Source organism: Serinus canaria, chromosome 1A (assembly GCF_022539315.1).
Source record: "Serinus canaria isolate serCan28SL12 chromosome 1A, serCan2020, whole genome shotgun sequence".
In the NCBI taxonomy this organism is placed as follows: Eukaryota; Metazoa; Chordata; class Aves; order Passeriformes; family Fringillidae; genus Serinus; species Serinus canaria.
This window is the reverse complement of record NC_066314.1, coordinates 66,336,618-66,364,444: the sequence shown is the minus strand read 5'-3', so window position 1 is coordinate 66,364,444 and position 27,827 is coordinate 66,336,618. Positions and strand designations below refer to the sequence as shown.

Genomic DNA, 27,827 nt, shown 5'->3' with positions numbered 1-27,827 from the left:
TTGTGCTATGAAATTGGATGGATGCTTCCTTTAAAGCATCCATCTATCAAAACCCTACTCCTAACCACAAAACATTTTAAGCTAAAAAACAAAAATCCCTTTCACTCCATGAAGATATTCCCCTTTCTCCCCATCTCCAAACTTGAGATCAGTAAAACCATTTCCCATGAGAAATAAATCATCACTGTTTTTTCATGCCATCCAGGAACACCCCAATGCACCCACAATCCCCCTGACAGTCAGATGCACCAAATGAAGGTCATTTCAAGGAGAACTGCCTTGGTACAACATGGATTCAGCTAGGAACTAGAAACACACATATTAATTTAGGGAAATGCTTGGCTTAAAATATTAAAAGCTGTTCTCAATATCTTTACTAATAAATGCCCATTCTGCTGTTCCACTGTATCCAGAGAATAAGGATACATTTGAAGATGATGAGAACTGAATATAGTGCAGAAAATGTAAAAATTTGACAATTAAATAGTAATATAATCAGAAAACAGTGAGCTTAAAAATATTGAAATAAGTTCTTTGAAGATGAATGCTTCTCATTTGTGTATTTGCAATGTTACACTGACAGTAGCTTTAGACAGGCAACTTAGTATATAACATTCATAAAAATCACCATTAAAATTAACTGGCTTAAAACCCAAAAGAATGAGAAGATGGAAACATTTCACATTCTGAGAGATTCCCACTTCTTTGTATGAAAATTCCAATTGTTTCTATAGAAGCCTGAACTAGTTCAAAGGAATGGGAAAAACAGCTTTTGTTTCCCTTTAGCCCCAAATATTCCAAAATGATCCTCTGTTATTCTCAGTCTGCACAGTGGGAAGAAGTACTTCCTGGCTCTTGTCTTCACTCATTCTTTTCCATGTTCAAGAATTTAATTTTATTTAATTTCTGTTTGAACAGAAGCCTGTCCTTATGTTTACTATTTCCATCCTTGCCTTTACCTCTCCTGTGTTTGCCACATCCTTTTTTGGGGTGGATGGCTGGCATCACTGCACATTATTCAGAGGGGAATGCACTGCTCATGCACAGAGTGGCACAGCAGCATTCTCTGGTTTGCTCTTTGATACTTCTCAAATGGCTTTTTAATAGTCCTCCTAACCAATAACATTTTCATAAAACTACTTATTCTAATTCTGAGATTGCTCTCCTATGGTAAGAGAGCTAATCAGAACCCATCATTGTGCACATATATTTAAGATTGCTTCTCCTGACATATATAAGTAAATATATATTTATGCTGAATTTCACCTGCTCTTTTGTGCATGGGTTCTACTGATGAGGTACTTGTGGAGCTATGTAAGTTATCTTTCATTCAAATATCCTGAATAAATCAGTAAATATCATTTGGAATTGCCCAAAAATTTAGTCTCATTTACAGAAAATATTACATCTGCCAATTTTTAGCTGTGCTCTAGAAGGACATGGATACCTGTTGTTGGGACACCATGTTCCTTCAGCTTTTATTTCCTTGTTATTCATGCCCTGCTTTGGAAAATCACCTGACCCCAAAATTACCAAACTTCAGGAGGAATTCAAACACAAGCAAGGAAAGCAACATAATGTTCTAAGTGAATTTGCTGAAGAATTGTAACTGACTACAGACATCTTCTAGAATGCTAATATCATCCTCCTTCAGTCTCAGACTAAGGGATACCAATATAGCTAAGTTTGTCCCATGCCTGCACTGAGATCTGGGTGCAACCAAACCAAACCAAGGAGATGGAAGGACTGGTGCTGACTTTTAGTGTGTTACAACCTTCTGTCAGTCCTGAACAGAATTTGCAGCCTAAGTCTCAATTCCAGTTAATATTTGCACATCACAGTAAGAGCAGTTGCTCTGATACCTCCTAAGAAAGTGTAAATTTTAGACAAAGAGAAAAATTTAAGACAGAATACATTGATTTCTATATAGAAAAAAAGGAGTTTAAGGGTGACACCAATTTAGGCAGTTTAGTAAACAAGACTTAATACTGATTTAGATTGAAATTAATTAGGTTTAGTACTATTTGAAATGAATCAGAGGAAATATTTTTAAGGAAATGCTTGAGTATTTGTTCCCACAATATAGAATTAAAAAAAATCCACATGTATTATTTTTAAAAAAATAAGTTCTGAATTCTTTCTGAGGTCCCCATCATCGCCCCATCTCCCTTTCTATTTCTATTGTGCAAAAGAAGAATAAAACAGAATAGCACTTTTATTAAACAATGAGACTATGAAATGAGCCATGGCAATTGGGCGTTTTTATTCTTGGGGAGAGATGAGTTAGAAACCACTTTCAACACAGCAAGTAAAAAAAACAAAAACCTTATGAGAGAGACAGAAAAAAAATCAAGAAGAAGGGAAAAAATGCAAATTTATTACCATTTCTCAGGCTCATGAAATAAGACACCAAAATGAAAAGAGAGCTGTTCTTCCCCTCCAATGTGCTCCTATTGTTTTGCTTAAATCTGGCCCTCAATGTTTCCTACTCTCAGGAGAGACCTCCTCACAGGAACCACACCATGTTGTCAACAGATACATTAATCTCTCTGACAGCTTTTAGGAAAGCAGTCTGAACTCAGATACTGATCTTGGGGAAAAAAGCCTGTGCAAAAAACATCCAGTGGTTGAGGCTGCTGGCCCACATTCAGCTGTGCAGCCCTCACTGCACTCAGCTTCTGGCTTATCATGAAGGGTACCCAGCCTTCCCTTGGCCAAACAGGAAAGAGCACAAATAGCAGGTTTCATCTTCCACTGACACATCATGTTTCCACAGAAAAGACTGGGTGAAAGTGTGTCTGGGGAATAATATTCCTGATGGATCACCAAAAAAATCTTAGGATGCAGGGAGTCTTCTTTCCTCTGTTAAAAACTCTCAGGCCATATAATGGATTTCTCTCACTACAAATCTCAATTTGCAGTTAAGGGAAATACTGGGATAACTGGGAGACTGCCTAATGCTAGCTGTAAATAGTGACTTCCACAAAATTTTTCCAGCTGTCTGTTCAAAACTGTAGAGCTGTCCAATTTTTACTTTACATTAGGAGACAAAGTCAAATGGTTCATCTTTTTTTAAAGATGTGAAAGCAATGAATTCATCTAACCTGACCATAATAAATGTATGGTAAACCAAACCAAACCATCAAGTGAAAACTGATAGAGCAGATGGCTAAATGTCTATCCAGGGAAATGCTTCTCCATCACAATTGCCAGGACCTTTCAAACTTCCTTTCTGTAAATGTTATGGTAATAAGAATTCTGAATGAAACACTCTCTCCTGGTCAGATACAAGAGAAGGTAATTCCTTAACAACAGATTTAATGTCATAAACATCAATTATGCAGAATGACAGACTCTGTCTCTGTAAGAACTGCCATATCAAATTAAGAACAAGGTCATGTATTTATTCTGATACTCTATTTTAGACAGAGAAAAAAACTGCACTTTCTTTCTACAATTCATTTTTGAGACAAAATTATTTTCCATGTTCAAAAGTGTATATTTTTCATTGGTCCTTCAGCATGCAATATTTCACACACAAGCAAAAATCAAGGTCTTGCAAATCATCATCAGAAAAATGGCTTCAATAAAACTGGAGACACAACTGTCCCCACAGTCTGCTTGTGGATCATAGCTCACATTTTAAGAATGTTAATGCACCAAAACTTAAGAAATCCAAGAAAACTAGGATATGAGAGAGATAAATATAAACTTTTTTAGTAGTCACCCCTACTACCATACACTTTCTATGCAATTGTTTGGAGAAATAGGTACCAGATTTCTATAAGAAGCTGGAAATTGGTACTAGAAACAGACTGAGGTAAATATTCCTAAGTTTTAATGTGCATGAAAGCTTGTCTTGATGAGCTTCCTCTAGATAAAAGGAGAGTTACTGTCTTGCAGAGTCCACCAGGCACACTTTTTATGTGAAAGCAAGAGAGATTAAAAAGGACTGATCTCTCCAGGAACAGGACCTCATCTGAGCAGGTGCTGTGGGGCTTCTTGTTTGTCAAGACACTTTTCTTACCTTGTTGAGCTTATTTTCTGGCAATCTTTCAGTAAATCTCCATGCCCTTCTTTGAAACCCACATTGTACTTTATCATTTCAATACAGAAAAGAGGAGAAACCTTTTTTGTAAGACTGAAGCTCATTTTTATGTGCTCTACTGTCTTGCTGGGATGGAAACCCAACAGTGCAACTTTTACAGGATAATATAATGTCACAATAGTGCTATTTCATATTATGCACTGATTTCTAGCACTGTGCAGTATTCTCCACTGACCAATGAACTTTTCAGTCCTGTTTCTGTGTTGCTGAATGATAAAAATGATTAAGGCACTAACCCTGTGAAATATCTAAGCCTTTCTTCAGCTGAAGAGCATTACAAATGAAGGATAACTGAGTCTTCTCTACAATTACTGCATTATTTCACACATATCTAATGAACTGAGGCTGTCTATTTTTCATTCATGCATTATCTATGCTGTAAAAGTAGATGTATCCAGAAGGGCTTAATTATGATTTTTAATTCCCAGAAAAGGGCTACAATTGAAATCAATTCTTCCTCACCTCCCCTCAAGCAATCTCCCCTCACTCTAGTGATGAAATGTGTAGCTAAAAGGTCAACATTTTTGGAACTTCTCCCAGACATCCAGGAAAGATAAGAAAAAGCTCTCTTGACAGAGGGCTATGACAGGATCAGAACAAGAGCTAGCTTTTCTCAAAGCATCTGCCAGGGTTAAATAAGTGCCTGTTTCTACACTAACTGCAACACACTGTGCTGAAAATCACAACCCTCCAAACACACAGAGAATGAAAAGTTTGTGAACACTGTATTCTCTGTAATGTATTGTAAAAGCTGATGGAAATGAAAATTCCTACTGGAATATTACATCACTAATGACTCATGATGAACACACTGATGTCTCTACTGCACATGTCTATCCTGGTTTGTAATGAAAAGCCAGCTGTCACAGAATCCCTGAGAGAAAGAGCTGGAGGGTAAGTTGATCCCAAAACTACCTATTGGCCACCACTGCCCAAATGAAATAGGAGGAAAAATTTGCATACAATAATTTCAGTTACATTTTTATGAGGTATAATGGATCTTTAGAGCCTGTATTTGTTAATATTTGCTGCATTTTCACTAACTAAAGTCCCACATAACACTGACAGGCAGAACAGTAAAACACTGATTCACATTACCTCAGAACCACATTTAGCTAAATTACTGACAAGATGTAACAACATTAACTTTCATCCTATTTAGTAACTGACCAGAAAAACTCATCCTTTCAAAAAAATACTAAAAAATTTCTTTAAAAAATGAATTGCAAAGTGAATTGGTATCCTTTCAGCATTTGATGCCATGAGCTCTGTCCTGGAGGACAGGATGAGGATGACCTAGACCTGAATGGAGCCTGAAGTGAAATTACACCACTTGCCCAAGTGCTGATGGCACTCAGTCAGGCCCAAGGAACACTGACAGCCCAAGGCTGGGCAGCACAGGGAATTACCCAGGGACAGGGAGGCCAAAACCTCTCCATGATGTAATAGTGTCTAAAAAGCACTGGGAGAGGAAGTGAGAGGAAAAGAACATTTAGATCTGAGCAATTCCCAAAGGTGCATCTGAGCTCAGTGAGCAGATCCATGTTTGATATGTCAGACTCTGGAACAAACCCTGCAGATGCAAGATGGCTTTAAAGAACAGATTTCTGCCAGGCTGAAAAGGAGCAGCTGACTGTTCTCTGGGCTGTAACATGTTGAGCTGTACTCATCTGGCAGGCAAGGCTGGAATCTGATATAGCAGTGGTTTACATGGAAGAGAAATTAGCCAGGAACTCCACACTTGAAAGTCACTTATCCCAGGAAAACACCTAACATATTTAACTAGCATAACCAATTTGCTTCAAATTTGATGCAAGTTTTCAAGGAGATCTTGAACTTTAAGCTTGGAAAGGTTTACTTTCACCATTTATTCAGAAATTTTGTGCTCACTGTCCAAAAGCAAGTTCAGAGATTAATTAGGAAAGCACAATCTTGCTTTACTAACAGCCAAAAGAGAACACAACATAATTTCCATTATGGCATAGTATTACTATCAAGAGATGAGATGAAAAAACTTCATCCACCCCACCTTAAAGATCCAATCACAGCACATCAAGGGGGAATTCTTCAGTAATTAAAGCTCAGAGGTACTGGGCTCCACTTGGGCTCTCAGGTTTTTGAGTGTTGGCACTGACTGTGTGCACATGCAGTGGTGTCTCATAACAAACAGCTCACCACAACAGAACTACTGCAGCTGGAAGCAACTCCAGCAACCACCCAGCCCAACCTCCTGGCCAGCTCAGGGCTGGCAAAAGTTAAAGCATGTTGTTGAGGGCATTGTCCAAATGCCTCTAATACACTTGGCAGCCTTGGGGCATTGTGGCTGATATTTAATGAATTTAGAAGTTCATTTGATGAGAAGATATTTGCTTATCTGTCCATTTCATTGAGCTTCAACTGGATCACAATAAAAACGTTACTGTAAATAAAGTTGTATATTTGTTTGTATTAAAAGTAGAGCTCTTCCCACTGGAAGGATAGGTTTTTCCAATATGATGAAAGAAATACACTATTACAAGATACAAACAGCATATACTTGCATCTCCAGTTCATGGATTAGGAATATACATTAAATTATCTAAACTTGAGTGTGGAAAAAGAAAAAAAGAACTAATAAGTTTACTTGCTTTCTACAGTTGCTCATTAAAGCACTCAAACACATCTTACACAGCATCTGGACATCTAGTTTGTCAGCAGCAATTAGAGACCGATGGACACCTGCTGCAACACAGATTCAATAGCACACAAACCCACAGCAGGGATATTCTGAAAGTTCTGGAAGGCCTTCAGAAGATGCTAGAGTGATAAAACAAGAAAATATGCATACTTTCTTTCAGAAGCCAGCTTGAAGTACCCATTCAAATATCATGAAATTTCAGTAAATGTTACCTTTCTAGGACTAAACTGCTGATCAATTATTTTTCACAATAGCCAAGCTTTAGTCACTTCAAGCAAAAATTTTCTACTCCAACCCAACAGTTTGTTTGTTTTTTTTAATCCTGCTTATAGACCAGACACTCGTCAGCCTCTCAGATCTCTGGAGAGTTGCGGTTTAAGGGAACCCAGGAGGAAAAGACAAATTTGGAAAGCCATTTATCCATCTCACTAGAATTGAGACATTATGGTTTTCATTCTTCCCCCACTCCCAAAAATACCAAATTTCCATCATCAGAGCTCTGTGAATAAACGAACATTTTGTTACTGGCCTCAGGAAGAAAGAAACCACAGGCCTGGTAGGGACAGAGAGGAGAGCAGGGCACTGTGTGCTTGGGACCCTGTTTATTTGACTGGATTGCAGACAGTCAACCCAAGAACATGCAGATCATATATTTTTAAGCATTTCATAATGGCTTATTATTAATTCCAGCCAAAACCACCGAGACCAAAATTATCTGAAATTGGTGCTTGTGTGTCCTGACCCCAAAGCCAACAATGGTTGCATAAAAATAAAAAGTTAAATATCTACAGTCCTCTCAAGTTTAATTTTTTTTTTAATCAATTACAAGGCAGTGCCCTTTAAGAGCCTAGAGAGAAGACAGGTCTCCACTACTAACAAACTGAAATGTGGCTCTGGGTAAATTTTACTTCCAGGAAACCAAAATGTTGCAGTCCTTGAGAGAGGGAGGCTATAAGCAGAGGGCTCTTCTAGAGGAAGGAGCTTTTATTGAACCTGTCACTCGTCATTAAACACTCCATATTTTACCTTAACCTGATATTTTCATTAGAGCATACAGACCTTTTTCATCTGTGAATAAAAGCATTCCCTTCAGCCTTGTGCTGAATATGGGGAAAGGTTCTCTAAAATAGAGCCCACCCAAACAGGACAATTATGGTCACAAAAGCAGGAAAAGCACTAGGGAAAATCAAGTAACATTAACACCATGATAACTTGCACACTTCACTGTTGACTATCACACTTCAATCCCAAATTATTTAATAAGGCATTTAATAATGACTATTTTTAATGTCAGAAAAACTTGCATATAATTATACAGAAAGCACAGACACCAGTGCAGAATAAAACTGCATAAGCAAACAACAAAATTGTCTGCACAGACACCAGTGCAGAATAAAACAACATAAGCAAACTGCAAAAAAGTAAAAAGTATGTATTGCTCTAGAGATCTCTAGTTGGAAAACCTGAATGGGAAAAGGTAAAGATATCCATGCTATTCATATTTTTACATCTATGCTCTCTCAACTGCTTCAAACACTTTATAAGTAAAGAATTGGATAAGAAATTGCAAGGGAAGCTATACATTCTTAAAGAACTCTGATATAAAGCAGCACCATTTTTTTCTGAGCAAAAGCTGCCTCACTGCTACCACCAAAGCTGTACCATCTCCTTGATGGCAGCAGAAACTGGTATTAAAGAGTTTCAGCAGAACTTAAAGTTTTTAGTAACTGAAATATCACTCTCTGTTCACTGCTATGTAGTACAAACATTTTACACAATTTATTGTTTCTTGAAAGGAAAAAAAAAAGAAAAAAAAAAGTGGTTTCAGTATGCAAATAGAAGCTGAGAGAAAACAAATTCCAGGCTTTTTTCAGTGTATTACATATGTGAAGAAGACAGTAACATAAAAAAGGAAAGAATAATTGGGGGGAGGAGGGCCAGAAAAGGAAGCCATCCCTTTTAAAATCTTGAAGTGCTACATAAAAACAAAGATGATGGTCTGATGGAATGGTATCATTCAATAACTACACCACCCACCAAATTGCAAGGCAAATGTGAAGCACCAGCTGTCTTTTCAGGCTTGATATATAGATTTACTCAAATGCAGATAAGAAACCTGACCAAATATTGTAGTAGTTTTAGGAATTTTTAAAGACATTTCACTAATACCAGGAGGACTGTGTTATTCAAACAGAGCTGCCACATAACGAGAGCCTTGTGAATTGCCATAGCACTGCAGCCACAAAACCCATTAGCAGATGTAGAAATCCCACATTCCCCCCTTTTATAAAGATCTGCAGTTATGGAATCATTTTCATACACTGGGAATTTAACTATTTCATTGCCCAGTTCATACAGGACTGGAGTTGATGGAGAAAACCACAAAATGGTGCATCTGAGAGCATTCCATGGACATGTGTTTCTGTGGTTCTTTCAAAGTTTCAGCTGAAAATATCCCTCCAGCATCCCTGAGAACAAAGTAAAGGAGTATCTGTTTGAAATAAGGAAAGAATTTATCTTTACTAGGAAACCCTTGGGATGCATTGTGTGTCTTCATTGTAGATGTATTAAGATATGTGGCTGATAAAAAGAAACAGGATTTAACCTAGGATAACAAAGGAAAAAAAGAAAGGCTTGCTCTTTAAAGATTGACAGAATGAAAGACTACAAGGTAGGGAGCAGTTTCCATGTTTATTTTCACTCATCTAAAATAAAGTTATTTTTGTAAATTAAAGAAAACACAGTCAAAATGTTTATTATCTACACACTTAGCATCATGGTATCTTTGCAGTACTCCATGCCACTAGTTTAATATTTTTATGACAGCAATTGAAAACTTACCATTTGATAAACCTCCTGCAGCTAATCTCAACACACAGCACACTGAGAAATATTTGACTTGCTTTTATACCAGTGACTTTCTTATGCCTGGGCAGATTTGAGGTAACCAGATAACTCTGTGGGGCAGCAGCATGATCATTTCATAAATAAAGCCAACTGACCAGAAAGCACACCAAGAATTCATGGGGTAAACAAGGATGACTACATAGAGAAAACGTGGTCCTCCAGTTACCCCACAGGAACTCCAGCTTTCTCTAAGAATACTTACTTGGTTATCTTTCATTTACTGAAGAAAAGACACCAGTATAAGGTAAAACCAGCTGGGAAAACAGACAAAAGAGCTAAAGAAAAAGGCTGTTAGAAGAGCAGAGAAGAAAGAAATGTCACACCCAAACTCAATATGGAAGGGATGTAATTATTTCAACGATGCATTTCATAACCAAGCTGACAGTTAAAAGTACATTTTCCTCTTATGAAAATTGAGTAAGATATGAAGGCAACTGAGAGAGCCTGCTTTCTTTGAAATGCTGTGGGATAGATGTGTCTTTTTAAACAATCAGGAACAAAGCTGTTAGGTAGAAGCTATGAAGACAGACCAGGAGGTAGAGTGGAAAGCCAGGCAGCTCAGCCTGGCTCATTATGCCAACTGCATTAATCAATTCCCATGTTACCTGAAGCTGTTGGGAGCTGTCATTAAGGTTATCCTCTCGTCTCCTGGCCTCCTCCAGCATCTGGGCACTCTTCTTTTTCTCCACTTGTTCTTTGTGCTTCAGATTTGCTACTTTCTTATTTTGATCTTTAACTTGCCTGCAAAAGAGAGGAGCACTCAGAGCATGGTCCAGAGCAGTTTCCATCAGTGCTGAGCAGCTGGGCCAGGGAACAGCAGCACCATCAAGTGCCACCCCTTCCCTGGCACAAGGTCACCAGCACCAAACTCATCCTCAAGCATTACCCTCCACTGCTAATTCAGCCAAAAGAAGGCTTCATTTTGCACATTTCTATTAACCTGACCTAGAAAATTTCTGAAACAAAAGCACTATTTATTATTTGATATAAACTATTATTGAAAAGATGCATCTGTCCTCTTCTGACTTTGGGGAAGAAAACTCTTCTCTGTTCACACACACAAGCATGCACATAAAAGCACAAAAATCTTATAACCCATTTTGCTTTGGGTACCACTGTACCTAATGTGAGGAACACAGGAGGAGCAAAAGGAAAACTACTGAAACATGACTTGAATAGAGAGGATTACTTACAAGAATTAGGCAATCTGCTTCCAGAGGTAAACCAATTTCTTTTCAACCTCAAGATCTACCTTTGTCTGCTTGATATTTTGAGGAATTTCCTATCTTTTCTTTTTACACAAACAAGACACAACAAGTAAGAACAAACTATTTGAGAAGTGTTCATAATTTCCTTTTCACTTGCATCTATGGACTATTTTCGATGATCCTGGCAGCTGCTATTGCCTGCAGACAGAGTTTGGCCTTTCAGGGCATTAAGACACATGGAGTATTGAATCTAATTACAGACCCTTTAATCTCAGCCTCCTGACCACAGAGAACTTAAGTCTAAACTTTTAGTCCAATCAAAACAAAACAGGCTAGCTTTGCTTCCTCAGCCCTTTTCTCCATAATTATATCTGGAGTTTGGATTTTGGAATAAAAGACAGATTCTCTGGTTGCAAGATTTCCCCCAAACATCATGCAAGTAGTAGAGACAGCTCTATAATTTACTGTTTAGAAAACAGAATGACATACCAGCTTCAGATCTGCTATGTTATCCACACAGACAGGGAAGAATGTTTCTTCTGTATTTCAGAAATACTTTTAGAACAGATCACAAACAACCCTTCTTTAATATTTCTTTCAGAACTCCTAACAAAAGTATGATCAAGAACGTATCTCTTTGTGATATATTTATGTTCAAATTATGTGGCACATGACCAGTCACTGTTTTGAGTTCCTCCAAAAACACTCTGAGCTCTGAGGTTCAACTCTGAGCTCTGCTTTTTTCCAATGTAAGCCAACTGAGGCTGGGAAAATTGGGAAAACAGCAAATTTTCCTTGGTGCTAAAACAAACTCTTAGGGTGAAAAAGTGCTGATGGCCTCTGGAGACCAATAAAAATGAAAGTTCTTTTCTGATGATGTTAAAAAATTATTGGCATACTTAACTACCCTGTCCAAGAGTTACAGCTGATTTGAGTCAGGATGCTTTTTAAACACAACCAGTGTAATTGTTGAGTTATTCTAACCCAGTGCTGCACACTGGCAATGGGCTCATTGCCCAGTTTGAAAGCAGACTTGCTCAGTGATTAAACAAATTATTGGAAATATTATGCTGGCACCAACTCAGCTTGTACAATACACAGTTCTATCTGTCCAATAAAATAAACACAGAAAGTACAGCTAAGTCAATGCAGAAAATTAAAATATGACAGCTCAACACATTCAATTCCATATGAGAATTTTTACTCAAGTTTTAAATTAAAATTAGAGGAATTAAGTATTTTTTTATAAATTTGCAAAGCTAGATTCACTTATTGGGAAACTGATCTTTATTACTATAACCAACTAGTTAGGTAAGAGACAACAATATAAATAAAGCCCCAACCCTCTTCAAAATATGTCTGAACTAGATACTCTCCTACATGATCCAAAATGTTTTCAAAGAGATGGGTAATTATAAGGATATGTACTATTGACATTAACTTTGGTGTGAACCAAAATCAATGACATTCTAATATATTAGGTAGATGTTTTGAGACAAAAACAAGCTTTAGTAAGGTTAAATCTTGAAATTACCTAGTGCTTGTAATCCTGAGATCAATCTTCATAAAATCTTCTACTAGACCAGGTTGCAAAGCTCCATTTAACCTGGCTTTGAATCATGTACAAGACACAACTATCCCTCTGTATCTCTGATGTCAAAAAGGAACAAAAGTTGAGCTATAAAATTTTCAAACCATACAGGTGTCTGTGGCAGTAACTAGAATTTCCCCAACTGTTTAATTGTATAAATCTGACAAGGTCACATGAAACCCCAAATCTATAAACCCAAAAATGCTTGGAGTCATTTGATACATGAATACACATTTCATCTCATCCCAATGCCCATGGTACCAAATGAAAATTCTCACTTCTGCAATACCTCATGCAGATAATCATGCAAAAGGTTCAGCATTTACAAGTCCACAGCCCTTTGACGTTTGCACCATGAAAGTTCTGTGAAGCTCTGAAGACTTCATACTGTGGTTCTGTAAAGAATGCTCTTCCTTCTCTGCCAAACAACTTTCAGTCTTCAAAGACAGTCAGAGAATGATCTTTTTATATATGCAAACAATCTTTTAAAATATTTAAATGCCTACTAATATTTTTAAAATCAAGAGACCTCAAAAGCTTGCTTATTAGGCATCACCCCATTCACTGCTCAATAACTCAGTTCTGTTGCTATTTTGAATACTGCAGTACTACTGATGATTGTTATAAAACAATTTCATCTTCACACTGAACAATGTGCAGAACTGGACCACATATTGAATTGGAACAATAAAATAAAATACAGAAACTACGTGACTTAAGTGAGCATGCTGCAACTGGTACATTTTATGAGGAGACAGAAAAGGGGATTTTTTTCATAATATATGTGCACAAGGAAGCTCATTAGGAAAAAAGAAACAGAAAGAAACAAATAAAGCTCTGCCACTCCCTCAGTTTGAGAGCTTCATTTTGTAAGCTTGATGTTCTTCTAACTCTTTTGAATGAATTACTGCACATATCCTATCAAGGGACAGCAAAGTTTAAAAAAATCCTTAATGTCTAAAAGTATTTTTATTAAAACTGAAAAAACTTGCATGAGGTTCAAGATAGTAAAAAGAGAATGACTTGTGTACAATGATGGCAAGACCTTAGAGGTTTAAGAATGTTTTCTAGAAAGCTCTACTGTCTGCATGTACAGCAACAGCAAACAGCAATTTGCAATGTGCATGTGAGCTTCTCATCACAAAATAAAGAGCTAATGAACTTCTGAAAGATGCAGTGCATTTAACATTACCATAAATACACATTCCTAAAGAAACATCTTTGCAAAACAGGACTACAAAAGAGAGAAAAAATTCTGGTGATTCTAATTAAAGCAAGAGAGCCAGGTCATGTTCACTGAGATAAAACTTTGAAGAAGATACCACCAACTGGAACCAGCAGAAACAAAAAAAAAACAAACGCAAAAGTACCTCATCTCAGAAGATGCTTATCCTCAGAGTCACCTCAAATCAAATAATAAAAAATTTATTGTCATATATAAAAGAAGAAAAATCTAATGAGAATGTTTATGTCGAATTACAGTGAAGAATCCCTCTCATTTTGTAAATAACAATTTATTTTGCACTTTTAATAGCAATTTTAAGATAACTGTCTTTTTTTGAGAGTCCAGCTCCTAAAACATTTTGCCCTCAAAAGTGAAAACTCTTTCCCATTATTTTAATTTTTTCTTCATTTCACAGTTTGTCGTGCCAAGTACTGTTACAGACTAATGAATTGGATAAAAGGAGGTAGAATCAAATTCAGGCTTCTGATTTAAAAATACAAACCCCAAAGTCTCAACTAAAGACAGGCCATGATTTTCAGAATAAAACATTTCACATCCTTTGATTTTGGGTGCCCAATTTAGTCCACATGCCTGATGAAAAAAATCCCCTAAAATTTCCTAATCTGGACACTGAAACCAACTGTTCATATCTATGGCTTTATTCTTTCTTTAATGAAAGAGTAAAGCTCTAAAAAAGCCACACCTTTCCACTTCTCTAATAAATTCTTGCCTTTCCAGTGGTGAAATACAGCCCAACACCATGGGGAATAAAGTCAAACAATCACAATAAGCACCAAAAAATTTCAAATGAGAAGATATCACATTTTAAAATTATTTCAAAACAGGAAGGCAAACATAAATGATAAAAGACCAGTAGAGCATCAGGCATTCCTGAAAAGTGGCAAGTCACTTTGTTACCCATCAGTCATTGGGAAAACCTTTCCTCACTAAGAACACCAATTGCTATGTAGGCCATTTCTTAAAGGCTTTCATGACATTATTTTTTCTATATTAATGTCAATATTTTTTTCATTTTGACACTGATCTCATTATCTTTTACTGTAATGCGCATCAGCATACATACAGCTGCTAATGCTCTCCTCACATGGATTTTCATGCTATGCATTTATGTAATGTAAGCTATTATCTGCATCTGGTTATCTTCTCTGACATAATTTCAGATGTTATTCTTGTAAAATAGAAGTTGATAAAATGTTAACTGAAAATATGAATAAGTTAATTTGATTTTTAATATTATATTTTAAGCTACTTTTCCTTCACATTTACGTGGCTAACACAGAGCAGTGGCTTTAGAACAATCCAGGTTAAGCAAACATTTAGAATGCTTTTGAACCACCACCAAAGCTCCCCTGCAATATAAAGTGCACACACACATGCTGCATTTCACAGAATGACTCACACACCAGGAACAAACATGCACATCTTGTGCACTGCTACAGAAACAGCTTGTTTTACTCATCTGACTTAGGCACTCAGAAATATTTCCATGTGTCTGTCAGCCACGTCAGAAGGATTGCTGAGCTCGAGCCTTCATTGCTGTAGCATTACCACCACCCACAGGACACTCCACTGCTGCTGCAGCTGCTAATCCTGATGGACAGATGAACTTCACATGCTTTAAAGAGCACTTTGCTCCCCAACATGACTGAAAAAGCCTACATGAAAACTGGATGCAATGACCTAATAGGTTATTTAGTTTTGAATTACCTACGTGCCTTGTGTTATGCATTATTAGGTTCTACAATACATAGTGTAGAATTATAGAATATTTCAAGTTGGCAGGGACCCACAAGGATCATGAAGTCCAACTCCCTGCTTGTTTCATGACTACCCAAACCTGAACCACACCACTGAGAGCATTGTCAGACACTGCCTGAACTCTGCCAGCCTTGGGGCTGTGGCCACTTCTCTGCTCCAGTGCCCTCAAGGTGAGGAGTCTGCTCCTGATGTCCAGCCTGAACTTCCTCTGATGCAACTCCATTCCTTTTCCTCATGTCCCACCACTGGTCCCTGAGATAGATCAGCACCCACCCCTCTCCACTGCCCTCCTACCATTGCCTAAGATCTCCAAGCACTTTGTACTCCTACAAGACACAGAAGTGTCCAGATGACAAAATTTACCCCCAAAAATTTCCTTTGTCACTTCTTTGTTTTTAAGGTCTGCCCCCCATCAAAATATTTTAGCTGGCCATATTATTAACCATAACTTCTGAATTTCAAAGATCATGAATACAGTGATATAGCTGAGTTGCTTGGGTTTTCTTGCTTTCTTTTGTGGTTTTTCTGTAGTTTTGGTACACAAAGAAAAATATTTACATTCTGGGGCATACAGCAAAAGGAAACCAAGGAAAAACTCTTCCAAAAAAGTTATTTTGTTTTGAAAATAAGGAAAAAAAAAAAAAACCTGTTCCGAAAGGTTTTGATTTGGATTTTAGTTGCTCAAAACTCACTTCACCTTAGTTAGGGTTAGTCACCAAATCATGGAGAATAATGGCAGCATTTGGGAAGCCTAATTGCTTAACCTCACAAAAAAAGCAAATGATAAAGGGAAGATAAATCAGTAATGAAGGAAACAAGACTGACCACATCACACAAGCCCATCACCACAACTGGGTATGTGATTGACAGTTGCCAAGGGCTGAACAAAGTTCTTCACCTTATACATTCAAAAAATTAGGATCAGGGGAATTACACACTGCTGAAGATCTATGTGGAATTTTGTATGGCTGAGTTGGGTTTTTAAAGTGTTATCTGGGTATTTTCCTGGGCTTTGGCTGTATATAACAGTTCCAGCTTCTCAACATATCATTGCCCTTCAATGTTATAACAAGATCAAAAATTGTGCATTAAATTACTACCAAAAAGAAAAAATAATTTCGCTTTGCTTCAGAAACTTGGTTCAATATTACCATTTCTGTTGCTCATTGCATCCAAGCTAAAAGACCAATCACCACACTTAAACTGTTCTTGTTCAACAGCACTCAGCTACCTCTCCTGCCTCTGAACTTCTCCCAAAACCTCTCATCATTTGTTAGACTGCTCCTTGCTGTTCTGCATCACTTATATGACAAGGTAAGGAATGCCAATGAAAACATCAGCAGATCCTGAAAATGTAACTGGGCTGCTGCATCTGAGTCAAATTGTCCCATGGTGGCTTTAAGAGATGAGGGGTGGACTTCATTTCCTGAGGCTAGGAAACTTTGATTTCTAAAAACAAAGTGTGTGTTCAGGTCAGCACTGGAGGAGGTGAAGGCTGTGGGGAAACTCACTTGCCCCAGATTTTAGGAACAGGAGCCCAGCAGTGTCTGAATCAAGAGGTGTTAAAGTCAAGCCTTCAAGATGATCTCGACTTTACACTGACTTTCTTCAGTAGCAAGAATTATCTGCATGATATAATGCACATTTCCTGATGCAGTCAGCTCATCAGCCAGCACATCTCTTCCTGTAGCTGAAACAACACAAAGATTATCTTCTAGAAACAGGTGATGGGAAGATATGAGATAGGGGAGCACATGCCACATGAATACAGAAACTCAATATAATAAAAAAATGTTATCCCAACCCTCCTAAAATTTAAAAACACCTTGGAAAAGAAATCTATCACCTGATTCATGAGCAACAGATGAGGCATACCAAGTAATAAGGTGGCATGAGTTACTATTAATGCTATATGGAACATTTCATGAGGGAATTAAAAACCACAAAATCAGAATTACCCAGGGTGCTCTCCAGTAACGAGACAGAAGCCCAGCTACATACAATGGCAAAGTCAAATGCTTCTGTCTGAGTATTCTCAGAAAAAAAAGTAAGAAAAGAAAAATTTCTCCAACCAACTGGCTGAAATTGATGGATTATCAGCAGAGATAGTTTCTTTGCTTTAGTGCAACAAGTCCGTATCAAATCAAGCAAACCAAAGGTTAGCTTTCAGACAGGGCCAAATACAATAAGACACTAAATGTTTCTGGTAAACATCTGTAGCACCTCATGGTTTCATTAATCTCTAATTACAGTTTTGTAGATAGAATCCTTTGCACCTATTTGTCCAGCCAATGTACAGCTAAAAAAAAAGACTAATAAAATAAATGTGCAGCTTCCCAACTGCTTAAATTCTCAACACCTATTTCCTAGGAAGCAAGTTCTGTGATGAAAATAATTAATACATTACCATAATTTCATAACTGGTGTAAAATCTTAACTCAAGCTTCAGAGATTAAATATCAAATTCATTATATGTCAGGTTTGATAACTATTTTTGAAAGCTGACAGAAATTGAACCAGAAAAGAAACCTTTAACCTTAAAACCTTGCAACTTTTAGTTTTGATTGTTGTTAGGACATCAAAACCACAAACTTAGGTGAATTTTGAAATAAACCTGTCACACAGTGGTATGGGTGTTCTTTGTTAAGACAAATACTAGGACTTTAAGGACCTTAATAAAAGCATTCAGTCGTTCAAAAATAAGTTTGTTCTGTTGTATTTTTTTTTCCTGCTTTTGTTAATTGAGCAAACAGATGCAAAGCCAAAAAAGACATTTATAAAAAGGCTGATTAGGCTTTGGTGTGGATTCCTTCCCCCTGCACCATGCTGGGTTAGTTGAATTTGGCCCTAACAGTGTGGGAAGAAGTCCCACAGGTGCTGTTCTCTTTACCTTCAACCCCAGCTCACAAACCAACAGCCCTGTGAACAGATCACACACAGTCAGCCACACTCTGCTCAACAGACCTGCACCATGTGCTGAAAAAAGCGTTGAATGGTATTTTACTGATGTTTCAGAGGGTATTTTGTGATCTAAGATAACACATGTCTTTTTAAATTGCAATCCCACTAGCCAGAAGACAAAACAAATCACCATACAGCTGCTGTTTTCTTTCAGACAGGCCTGTGATCTTTTAATTCCTTCTAGAACAACACCCAATACAAACAATTAAAAATAAAAATCAAACATAAAAATTACCCATTGCAACCAAACAAAAAATTAATGTAAGGAGAAGAAAATTTTAAAACTAGGCATTTAAGAACCATGCTAGAGTAGCTTAAACATCTGTATGTATGCAAACAAGCTACAAAGAGGAGGAAAGTCCTTTCCAAAAAATTGCAGGAATTTGGGATAACAGTTGAACATAATTATTCTGTCCTCTTGATAGCTGAAGATACGTCTCACACATTTAAGCTGACAAATACTGAAAGTCCAGTCTTCAAGGAAAAAGTATTAAGCTAAGCAGTTGCTAGGGACAAAACCAAAAGCACAATGAATGCAGCAACTCTGTGCATGGGGATTTCTGAAACAAAAAGAAATATATTCATAAAACATTCAGAGTCTTGCTTGTAGGAAAAAATGTAAGGAAGTGATGCTAGCAGGGACTGAAATCATGTAAACCTGCCCATTTCATGGCTAAAAACCTGATGATTTTACATCACTGAGATGCCCAAATAAAAACCTGATATAGTTCAGCTTATCTATTTAAAACTTAAAAATTGTTTTCAAGAACTTTTCTAAATGACTCTCTATACAAATGTGAACTGAAAAGGGTTTACTCTGTTAGCTACAAAGAAGTCACACAAAATCTGATCCAAAGCTGGCCATTACCAGATACTACACTGGGAAAAGTACTCAAAAGGATGGGGCTGGTTGAAAATCCATCTTATCACACTCATCAAACTGTACCTTGCTACAGCATCTCCCTCACCATGGGCTAACTCAGTCTGAGATGGGAGGGACACAGCCCTGTTTTGGGATCCACTGCTGGGACCAATTTCTGACAGCAAACACCACAGAGTCTCTCAGAATGCACATCTGGCATATTTCTGGGTGCTTAGCAAACAGCTATTAAGTATCTCCTCTTCTGAAATACATCCTGAAACCCTGGCTTTGACAGCCCACATCAGGTTAGCATGAAGAATTCCTGCTAAAATGATTTGTTACAGACTTTTAACTGCCTGGCAAATGGGGGCAGCAGCATTATCTGTAATAAAGATCCCCACACAGGGCTGCACAGCCTGTCTGAAGAGTGCAGATGGCTGAGTCCTCCTCCTCTGACAGAGCTGTAACTCTGCCTTCTCAGTCTGGCACACAGGAGAACACAGCCAGGGGAATTCTGCAAGGGAAGTGAAGCCCACTGGGTTTCTGGAGAGCTCAGGGAGTGCTGTGAAGCAATGTGTACCAGGGCTCTCTAACAGCCCTGGGGAGCCATGGACAAGGTTCCTGCCTTGTGCATTTGAGGAGGGATTTCTACCATCCCACAACACATGGATCTGACACAGAACAAGTATGTCCACAAGAATTTTGAACACTTACTTTAATTTTTAATATATGATGAATGAGCACATTAAAAGAAACCTCAGGCAAAAAGATGCCCCATGTGTCAGATATCTGAAATAAACTCTCACTGATCTCCTCAGAGATCAGAAGGTTGGCTAATTCAATTAGCTCTAGTTTGGAGTGGGTACTCAGAAAGATACATGCTTTATCTAGGAAATTACACCACTTCACTGAACTGCTTTTTATTTGGTGACCTTGAGACAAGTGAGGCAAAATTAAGATTTTAATTGAGCTGATCTCCCTATCAGAGCAACCACCTGGATGCAGGATTCACTGAGATATCTTCTGCCTCCCTTCAGTCAGCTCATTTTCCAAACAACTGGGGAACACTCCCAATCATTAGGAAATATCAGCAAACAACAGCCTCTGCTATCAAGAAGAATATTACTAACACAAATACAATATATTTTCTATAAATCATCTACCATTTAATATGAATTGGAGGTTGAAACACATAAACAGTGTTGAAAATCTAATTCATATTGATGAGGCTATGGTCAAAATAGCATACAGAAAGAAAGAGGAGCTTTCCAGTCCCTTTATACTTAGAAATAAAATTTCTCTACTTCTAATTCAAGAAGCAGCTATTCCAAGATGCAGAAGAAAACACACAACACACCCCTTCCTCTCTGGAATTTCCAAGACATCAAATTAAATCCCTTTGAAGGTGGAGTTGGGTTGTTTTCTTCTTGACTGCTTTCTGCTTGTGCAGATTGGTGTAAGTAGAAATTATCACTGTACACACCCTTTAAACTAATTTAAAAATTTAAGAGCCATGCTGCTTTAAATCAAACTCACTATGGCTCAAAATTAGGATTTCCTCACAGATACTGGCTAACTAGTTAGAGGTATTTATATCTATTTTAAAAATGATAAAGAGATAAAAATGGATGTGGGAAAGATTTCACCCACAATGAAATTCATACCTGCTCCCAAAATTTGGAAAAAAATGTGCTTATCCCTTCTATTTAGCTTTAGAATATTCTTCCAAATGTTTGGCTTGTGCTCATACTATAGGGTTTTTGCAAAAGTTCTTAAAAATAGAAGGCAGCCTCCTTCAGCTGCCATTTGTTCATGTGATTCAGCACACTGAACATGGAAATGTTCACTCAAAGGAAGCAAACTGTCAGAAACTGTGCCATGGCCCAGCTCTCTGAGCACACATCTCCATATTCCATATTAAAATGGGAAATCTGTGCTGGAAGCAGGAGATAGAAGAAAGGGAAGCAGGCATGTCCTGAACTGAGGAGAGAAAAACCACAGTTATTTGCATCTCTCTGCTAACTTTTTTATAATGCCACAGCCCAGTGCCTCCAAAAGCTCTGCCTATTGCTTATGCTGTAGGGAACAGCTCCTTTGACCGGGACATATGGTCAGGAAATATTTCCTTTAAGAAGAAATTACATTAAATGTTGCAGTTGTAGATGTGTTCTACTCCAAAAACAACAGGAAAACCCATTCTTTTCACATTCCAAGTCAGTGGCCACTCTTGCAGTATTCTACTCAAGTTTTGACAATCAGTTTCATTTAATGCTTTCTCTCATTTTTTGGCCTTAAAGCAAATGATGAAAAAGGAAAAAAAAAAATGGAGCAAGAGAAGCAAGTGCTAGAAGAAAAGACAATTCACACTGATTTGAGGTATCAATGCTTTATAATATGCTGACATCCTAAACACTGAAAATGTGTTCACTCTCATGTATTTTACACATATTGCTAGGAGTCAGTAATTAAAAAAAACTATTTCTGAGCTATGTACTAACTGAAATTGCTAACATACTCTGCTGATTGATTTGTGAAAGTGAAAAATTACACACTGAAAAGTGAAATGAATGTATCTACTAGCTGATTTTAAGTTAACAACATTAATAAATTTGGGACAATAACATCAGAATTCAGAGGCATCCTAAAAAAACAAGAATGCTACCATCTGAGAACTAGGAGTACACTTGTTTTATTAAAACACTGCAGACTCAAGGAACTCTAGTGAAAATTAATGCAGACTATGACAGAGTAAGGCAAGCTTAGGGAAAGATCCAGGGATGAACACACTAGTGGTACTCCCAAAATAATGCATTTTCAAAGGTACAGCATCCCCACTGTAGTAAGAGTCCTCATCCTTACAGATACTTGTGAGGATGTGCTTGAAGGAAGGAAGCTGAGCTGAATCATTCCAACCCCACTGCCACCCCAAAACTACCAACATGCTTGATCCCAATTCCTATCAAATCTCTTCAGTATTGTAAACAGATGCATGGGAATGTTCCATGGAAAAGCACTTGACATTGGTAGGAGTGTGCTGGGTCACTAAAGGGAGAGGAGGCACCTTACCCTTTGGAGATGGGAGTTAATTACTCAGCCATGAACAGAAAGTGACAACTGGAAATATTTTGTTCTCTAAGGAAGTGAAAAAACCCCTTTCTTTTAATTAAGAAGAATGGCCTATCTGCTGGATAAGCAGGAAATGAAGTAAGTTACTGAGAGCTTGATTAAATCTCTCTGAATTGCCTGGGGTACTTCAAGAAGACTATCTAGAACAGCTGACATATTCCAGTATGAAAGGGCCCTCCATTGTTTGCAGATGAACACATTATGCAGAAGGAGGGAATACTTGAATACACCACCCTGCAAGAACAATGAAATGGAAGAGAGCCACAGAAGAGAAAGGGAAAAAAAAAATAAGCTTTCTAATTTAATTTTAGCCTAAGAATGTTAAGCATGTTTTTATCTTGCAGTATCTGTAATAGCCTGCTTGGGATTTCATGGACAAGAAATTTTGTTTTCATTTTGCAGTAAAGTGATTAAGAATGATTTCCAATTAACTGACTGATAGCAACAGAAATATTCACTGAATCTATAAGCTGTATGACTGCAATAAATATCTCTGCTTATCTAACATATTTTTCATGCAAAAGATGAGGAATTATTCACAGAGATGATGCATAGGCCTGTTAGGGAAGCTGGTTTCACAGGAATGAGGACGGAAAACATGAGCTAAGTGAGCAGTGAAGTAATGCTCTCAATTGATAAGTGAACAGTGAAAGGCACATCTGAAGCAGGAGGGCTCAAAGGCTCTCATCTGAGGCACACCTTGTGTGCAGGTCAGCAGTGGAACTTGAACTCCACAAGCAACACAAGAACAAAAGGTTCCAGTTCAGGCACTGGCACAGACTCAGCATGCAACCAGTGACTTCCCAGGCAGCTGAAAATCTCACAGCAGAAAAATGCTGCCTCAACAAACTGTGGCATTCACATTCTCTGAACAGAGACAGACATAATTCTCCCTCCCAGGATTGTTCCTGGAGAAGCACAGGGAGAAGAAGAGAAAACAATTCTTATCTCTACCTACTACTCCTGTTGTTTTTACACATGTAGAATATGTTAGGAACATTGTTTACCTGAAGGGATTTAGCAACTAGATTCTACTGAGATTGCTTTGATTCCTTAGCCAATCAAGTCAAAACTGTGTCCTAACTATCTCAAAGTCGCCAGTTTTTCTTTAATATTCTTTAGTCTCTTTGTATAGTTTAATACCTCTTTAATATACTATTAACATAATATAGTATAGTTTTAATTAAACAATTATTCAACCTTCTAAATCATAAAGTCAGATAGCAATCATTCCCTGCATCAGGAACTCCCTACATTTGATAACAAACAAGCTGAGAAGAAAATGCAGGGTCATCTATGCTCTACTTTATTTGCCCAGAGCCTGGGCAAGATAAAGGATGTGACAAACAGGGATGTGAAAACTGCAAATGGAAGTTGGTTCTCTCAGCTCAAATGATGAGACATAAGAGCAAACCTGGGAACTACAGAGGCAAAACAGTGAATCCCCTCCCTGTATGGTCCCAGTCAGCTCTCAGCAGCCAGAAAAGCTTTCAGAGAACATACAAAAACTTGTGAAATAGAATTCCCAAATTTATCTTCTCTGATTCTATTCACAGCAATAAAGTTTGTGAGTATCTGTGTTTAGGAATGGGGTAGAAGGGAGAGCTGTGTTAGAAATCATGAAATAAAGATGTCTGACAAACATTCTGTGACCACTCTGACCTAGATCACACTGATACTGTATTGCAGAAAGCAGCAATTCTTTTCAAAATTGTTTAAAACTGAGAATACATACAGAATTTTGCAAGAAATAAAAGTGCAGTGGACCCTGCTCTCCCCCAATCCCACAAATTTTCTTCTTTCTTTTTTTACAGCTGTACAATGCTATGAAATAACACGACCATTTTTGTTTACCCTGTTTTATCAGATCACTATTATGTAGAAATTCTTACCAAAACCACACAAAAACTCTAGAGCTTAGCCAAGAATACAGATTAACTTCCCACAGAAAGTCAGAATCATGGAGTAATTCTGTTTGCAGGGACATCTGAAGATCACCTGCTTCAATACCATGCTCAAAACAAACAAGGCCAAGTCAGAGCAGGTTGCTCCTAGCTTTGTTCAGATGAGTTTTGATTATCTCCAGTGCTGAGGACTCCACAGCCTCCCTGGGCAATGGATCAGTGCCCCACTGATCACTGTTCTCCTGTCAATTACCTCAACAGGACTTTCACTGGAACAAGTTTGGGTCTGCTGCCTCAACCTTGAACTGAACATTTCTCTAGAAATGTTGGAGGTGTACATTATCTCATCATCCACATCACCAAAAGGACACTGAACACTGATGATTCCCTCTGAGACACTCATCTCATCACTGAATCCATCAGGTTGGGCAGGCAATGATTTGTCCCTGTAAATCCCATATTGGCTGCTCCCTATCACCTTCTTTTCCTTCAGGTTCTTGGAGATGACTTTGAGGAGGATCTGCTCCAAAAACTTCCCAACACATGAAGTTACACTGACTGGCCTGCAAACCCCCAGGTCCTCCTTCTCATCCTTCCTGAAGATGGGTGTGATGTTTGCCAGGCAGGGGGAACCTTCCCTGACAGGCACAAGCTTTTGAGGATGATAGAAAGAGTCCTTGCTACCATCAGGTGGCTGCCTCAGCAACCTGGTGTTTATCTGGTCCAACTCCATCAACCTGCTTATTTCTAATTTGTTTAAATGGCCTGCAACTCATCTAACAATCCTGCACACTTTACCATCATGTTCAGGGATCTGAAAGGAGTCCTTGCCAGGAAAAAAGGAGAAAAAGCAGACACAGAGCTGCTCATCTTTCTCAGCAACTTTTTACAAGTCCTGCCCAACTGCATTCTCTGTAAATATCAAATTATTGCTGAGTGCAGGGCCTGTTAAAGCTTATGGCAGTGTCACTTATGGAACTGTTTGCACCAAGGCTGTTTTACCATAGATATACACATTCACTGCCTGGCTTTTAGAACTTTAACAGAAATAAAAATCTAGCCATCTGGGGGGATAGAATTTTGCACAGAAACAAGCCATTAAAGAGGAAATATAAACTTCAGATTTTATTCCTTAGACTAAATGTGATGTGGGTTAGTCAAAATGTTTAATGTTGCATGAAGTTTGAGTGATCATTTCATTTAATCTTCTGATGATGACATGCTATGTAATTTGATAGCTTTGGGATATAGGAAGATAAAGACACATTTTAAAATGTCTTCTAAAAATAATGTTGTCTTTTGATGTTTCAAATAATATGGTAAAACCCCACCTTTTTGTTATATCTGAAAAAAAGGGAATTGTGAAGGATTTCTCTCTCAGAGCACTTGACTTGGACTTCTCCAAAATTCACAGCATACTGTAAAACACAAAAATCCTCCCTAGTGCCACATCACTTGTTTTTCCAATGCTACCTCAGTTCAAAATCCCACTGGAATCCTGCACACTTTGTGAATACGTGTGCTGAAAACAAAGGAACAACACAAAGAGAAAAACAACTAGTTTTTTCACATAATAAATTAATTTCAGCAGGTAGTAGGAAATGAATCAGATCATGTGAGACTGGAGAAAAATGAGAATTCTGAGATGATGCACAGCTGTGCATAATTTTGCTGAATTAAGATGCAGTCAAATGAGGCAAGAAAAGTTGTCCTTGGACAGAAAAGATACAGATTCCACTTCCAACAGAGGAGGAAAGCTCTGATAATCACTGTACCTAAAGCAAATTTGAAAGGCTATGCCAACAACTTCTTCTACAGAAAACCACAGTTCTGTTTTGTGACCTACACTGCCTTCATTTTTTCCCTTCCCCACTATCTAAGATGCCATATTTCTCCTCACTCACAAGGATCAGATAACTCTTTTTTTAAGAGTACTTCTTAGTGTAAAGAATTCCAAAGCCATTTTTGCTTTAAGTAGAACTACAGGAAACATATATTGAATAGAAAACAACTACTAGAGATTGCTGTCCTTTGGAGACAGCCAAGGAAATTTAAATGGAAACTTCTTTGAAGATAACATTTCTGTCTCTGTTGAGCTAAAACCACTGCTAACTCAACACACCTCAAATTTTCATCACTTCCTGCCATGGTTAATGACCAACATTATGGCAGAGTGAAGATCTGGAGCCTTCTGAAGGTATAAAACTAAAGAGCCAGCCACACTTGCAGTAAAATTTCTCCTGAGTGCCCTGGCAGGCTGTCAGTGCTCAGATCCATGGCTGCCTGGAGGTCCAGCAGAGGAGTCAGTGTGCAAAGGCATTTCCAGCACAGTGAAAAACCCACAGGTACCACAGACTACATGCCTGTCACTAAATACTCTGCTGTTTTGGTTTGGCTTTTTCAAAGAGTTATTGAATAGCACCCTGAGTTTCCTGCACTCTGAACATTTTATGCAGTATTATCTGATATTTTCTTATAGAAGGATGACATTTTAAATATTTCTTCAGTGGTTAGACATGGTCTGTTTAATATATATTTAGGACTCTGGAAGAAGGACTGAAATAATCCCCTTAGATTTTTGTTTTTACTTTGATTTTATAAGGCTAAACTTGAGTTGCTACACTGACATTTAATTTTACATGGATACACTCTTAGCAGACTTTTACCTGGATTCATGCCACCAGCCTGTACTCATCTAATCACCAAGCCACCTTGCTTGTGAAATAAGGTTTACAGCATTTCATTATTACTTCCTAGAGCATCAAATTCTCTTTGGCATAGCAAAAAAAATCTGGAAAAATTTCTTCTAAGAAGTGAATTACTTGCTTTAAAACATGGCAGAGAGTACAATCAATTATGTGATCTAAACTGGGAGACAATCTGACAGTAGAAAGCAGAGCATTAAAAGACAAACCTTCTGTGGGATACCTTTTGTCAAGCTGTTTTTGTTACCTAGTTTGAGGCTGGAAATCTTATTATCAATATTACTCATTCTTCCCTTGAAAAATCTGCAGTTGCTTGCTGTAACACCTGATTGTCAGTCTTTTTATTTTTATCTAGCTCAGCTTTCATGACACATATCCAAAAGAACAGCTTAGAAGAACTGGAGAACATGAATTTAGGGTATTTTTTTCTATTTTTTTTCATTGCTGCTGCAGGTAATGACATCAGTATAGTGTTATTTGGCTTATTACTCTTGAACTCAGCCAGCACTGGGGAGTTCTTTATGGGAAGCTGTCATCAGCAGAGATGCTGAGCAAAAAATCTTCTTACAGAAAACTGCTCTAATCCTCATGCTTTCCAAGACAATTTTATTTACTATGAATCAGCATGACATCCACTCCAGATCCTTAAGACTTCTGAGCAGTAAATACATGTCACAACAGCAACAGGGATGTGGATTACATGGTTCTATTCTGATTCACTGAGTTTGTCAACAGGAGAGAGATGATGAAAAGTTTAATGGATAGATCAGAAAA

At 37.8% G+C, this 27,827-nt stretch overlaps 1 protein-coding gene across 4 annotated transcripts in view; it reads right to left on the bottom strand.

Annotated features, from left to right (window-relative positions):
* The window catches only part of ERC1 (ELKS/RAB6-interacting/CAST family member 1), a 279,402-nt gene that overhangs the window by 123,540 nt on the left and 128,035 nt on the right, over nt 1-27,827 (bottom strand). For all 4 annotated transcript variants that reach the window (XM_030237938.2, XM_030237939.2, XM_050984992.1 and 1 more), the window contains one exon: nt 10,298-10,433. In XM_030237938.2, the coding sequence (XP_030093798.1) occupies nt 10,298-10,433 (136 nt within the window). The remainder of the gene's footprint in view (nt 1-10,297; nt 10,434-27,827) is intronic.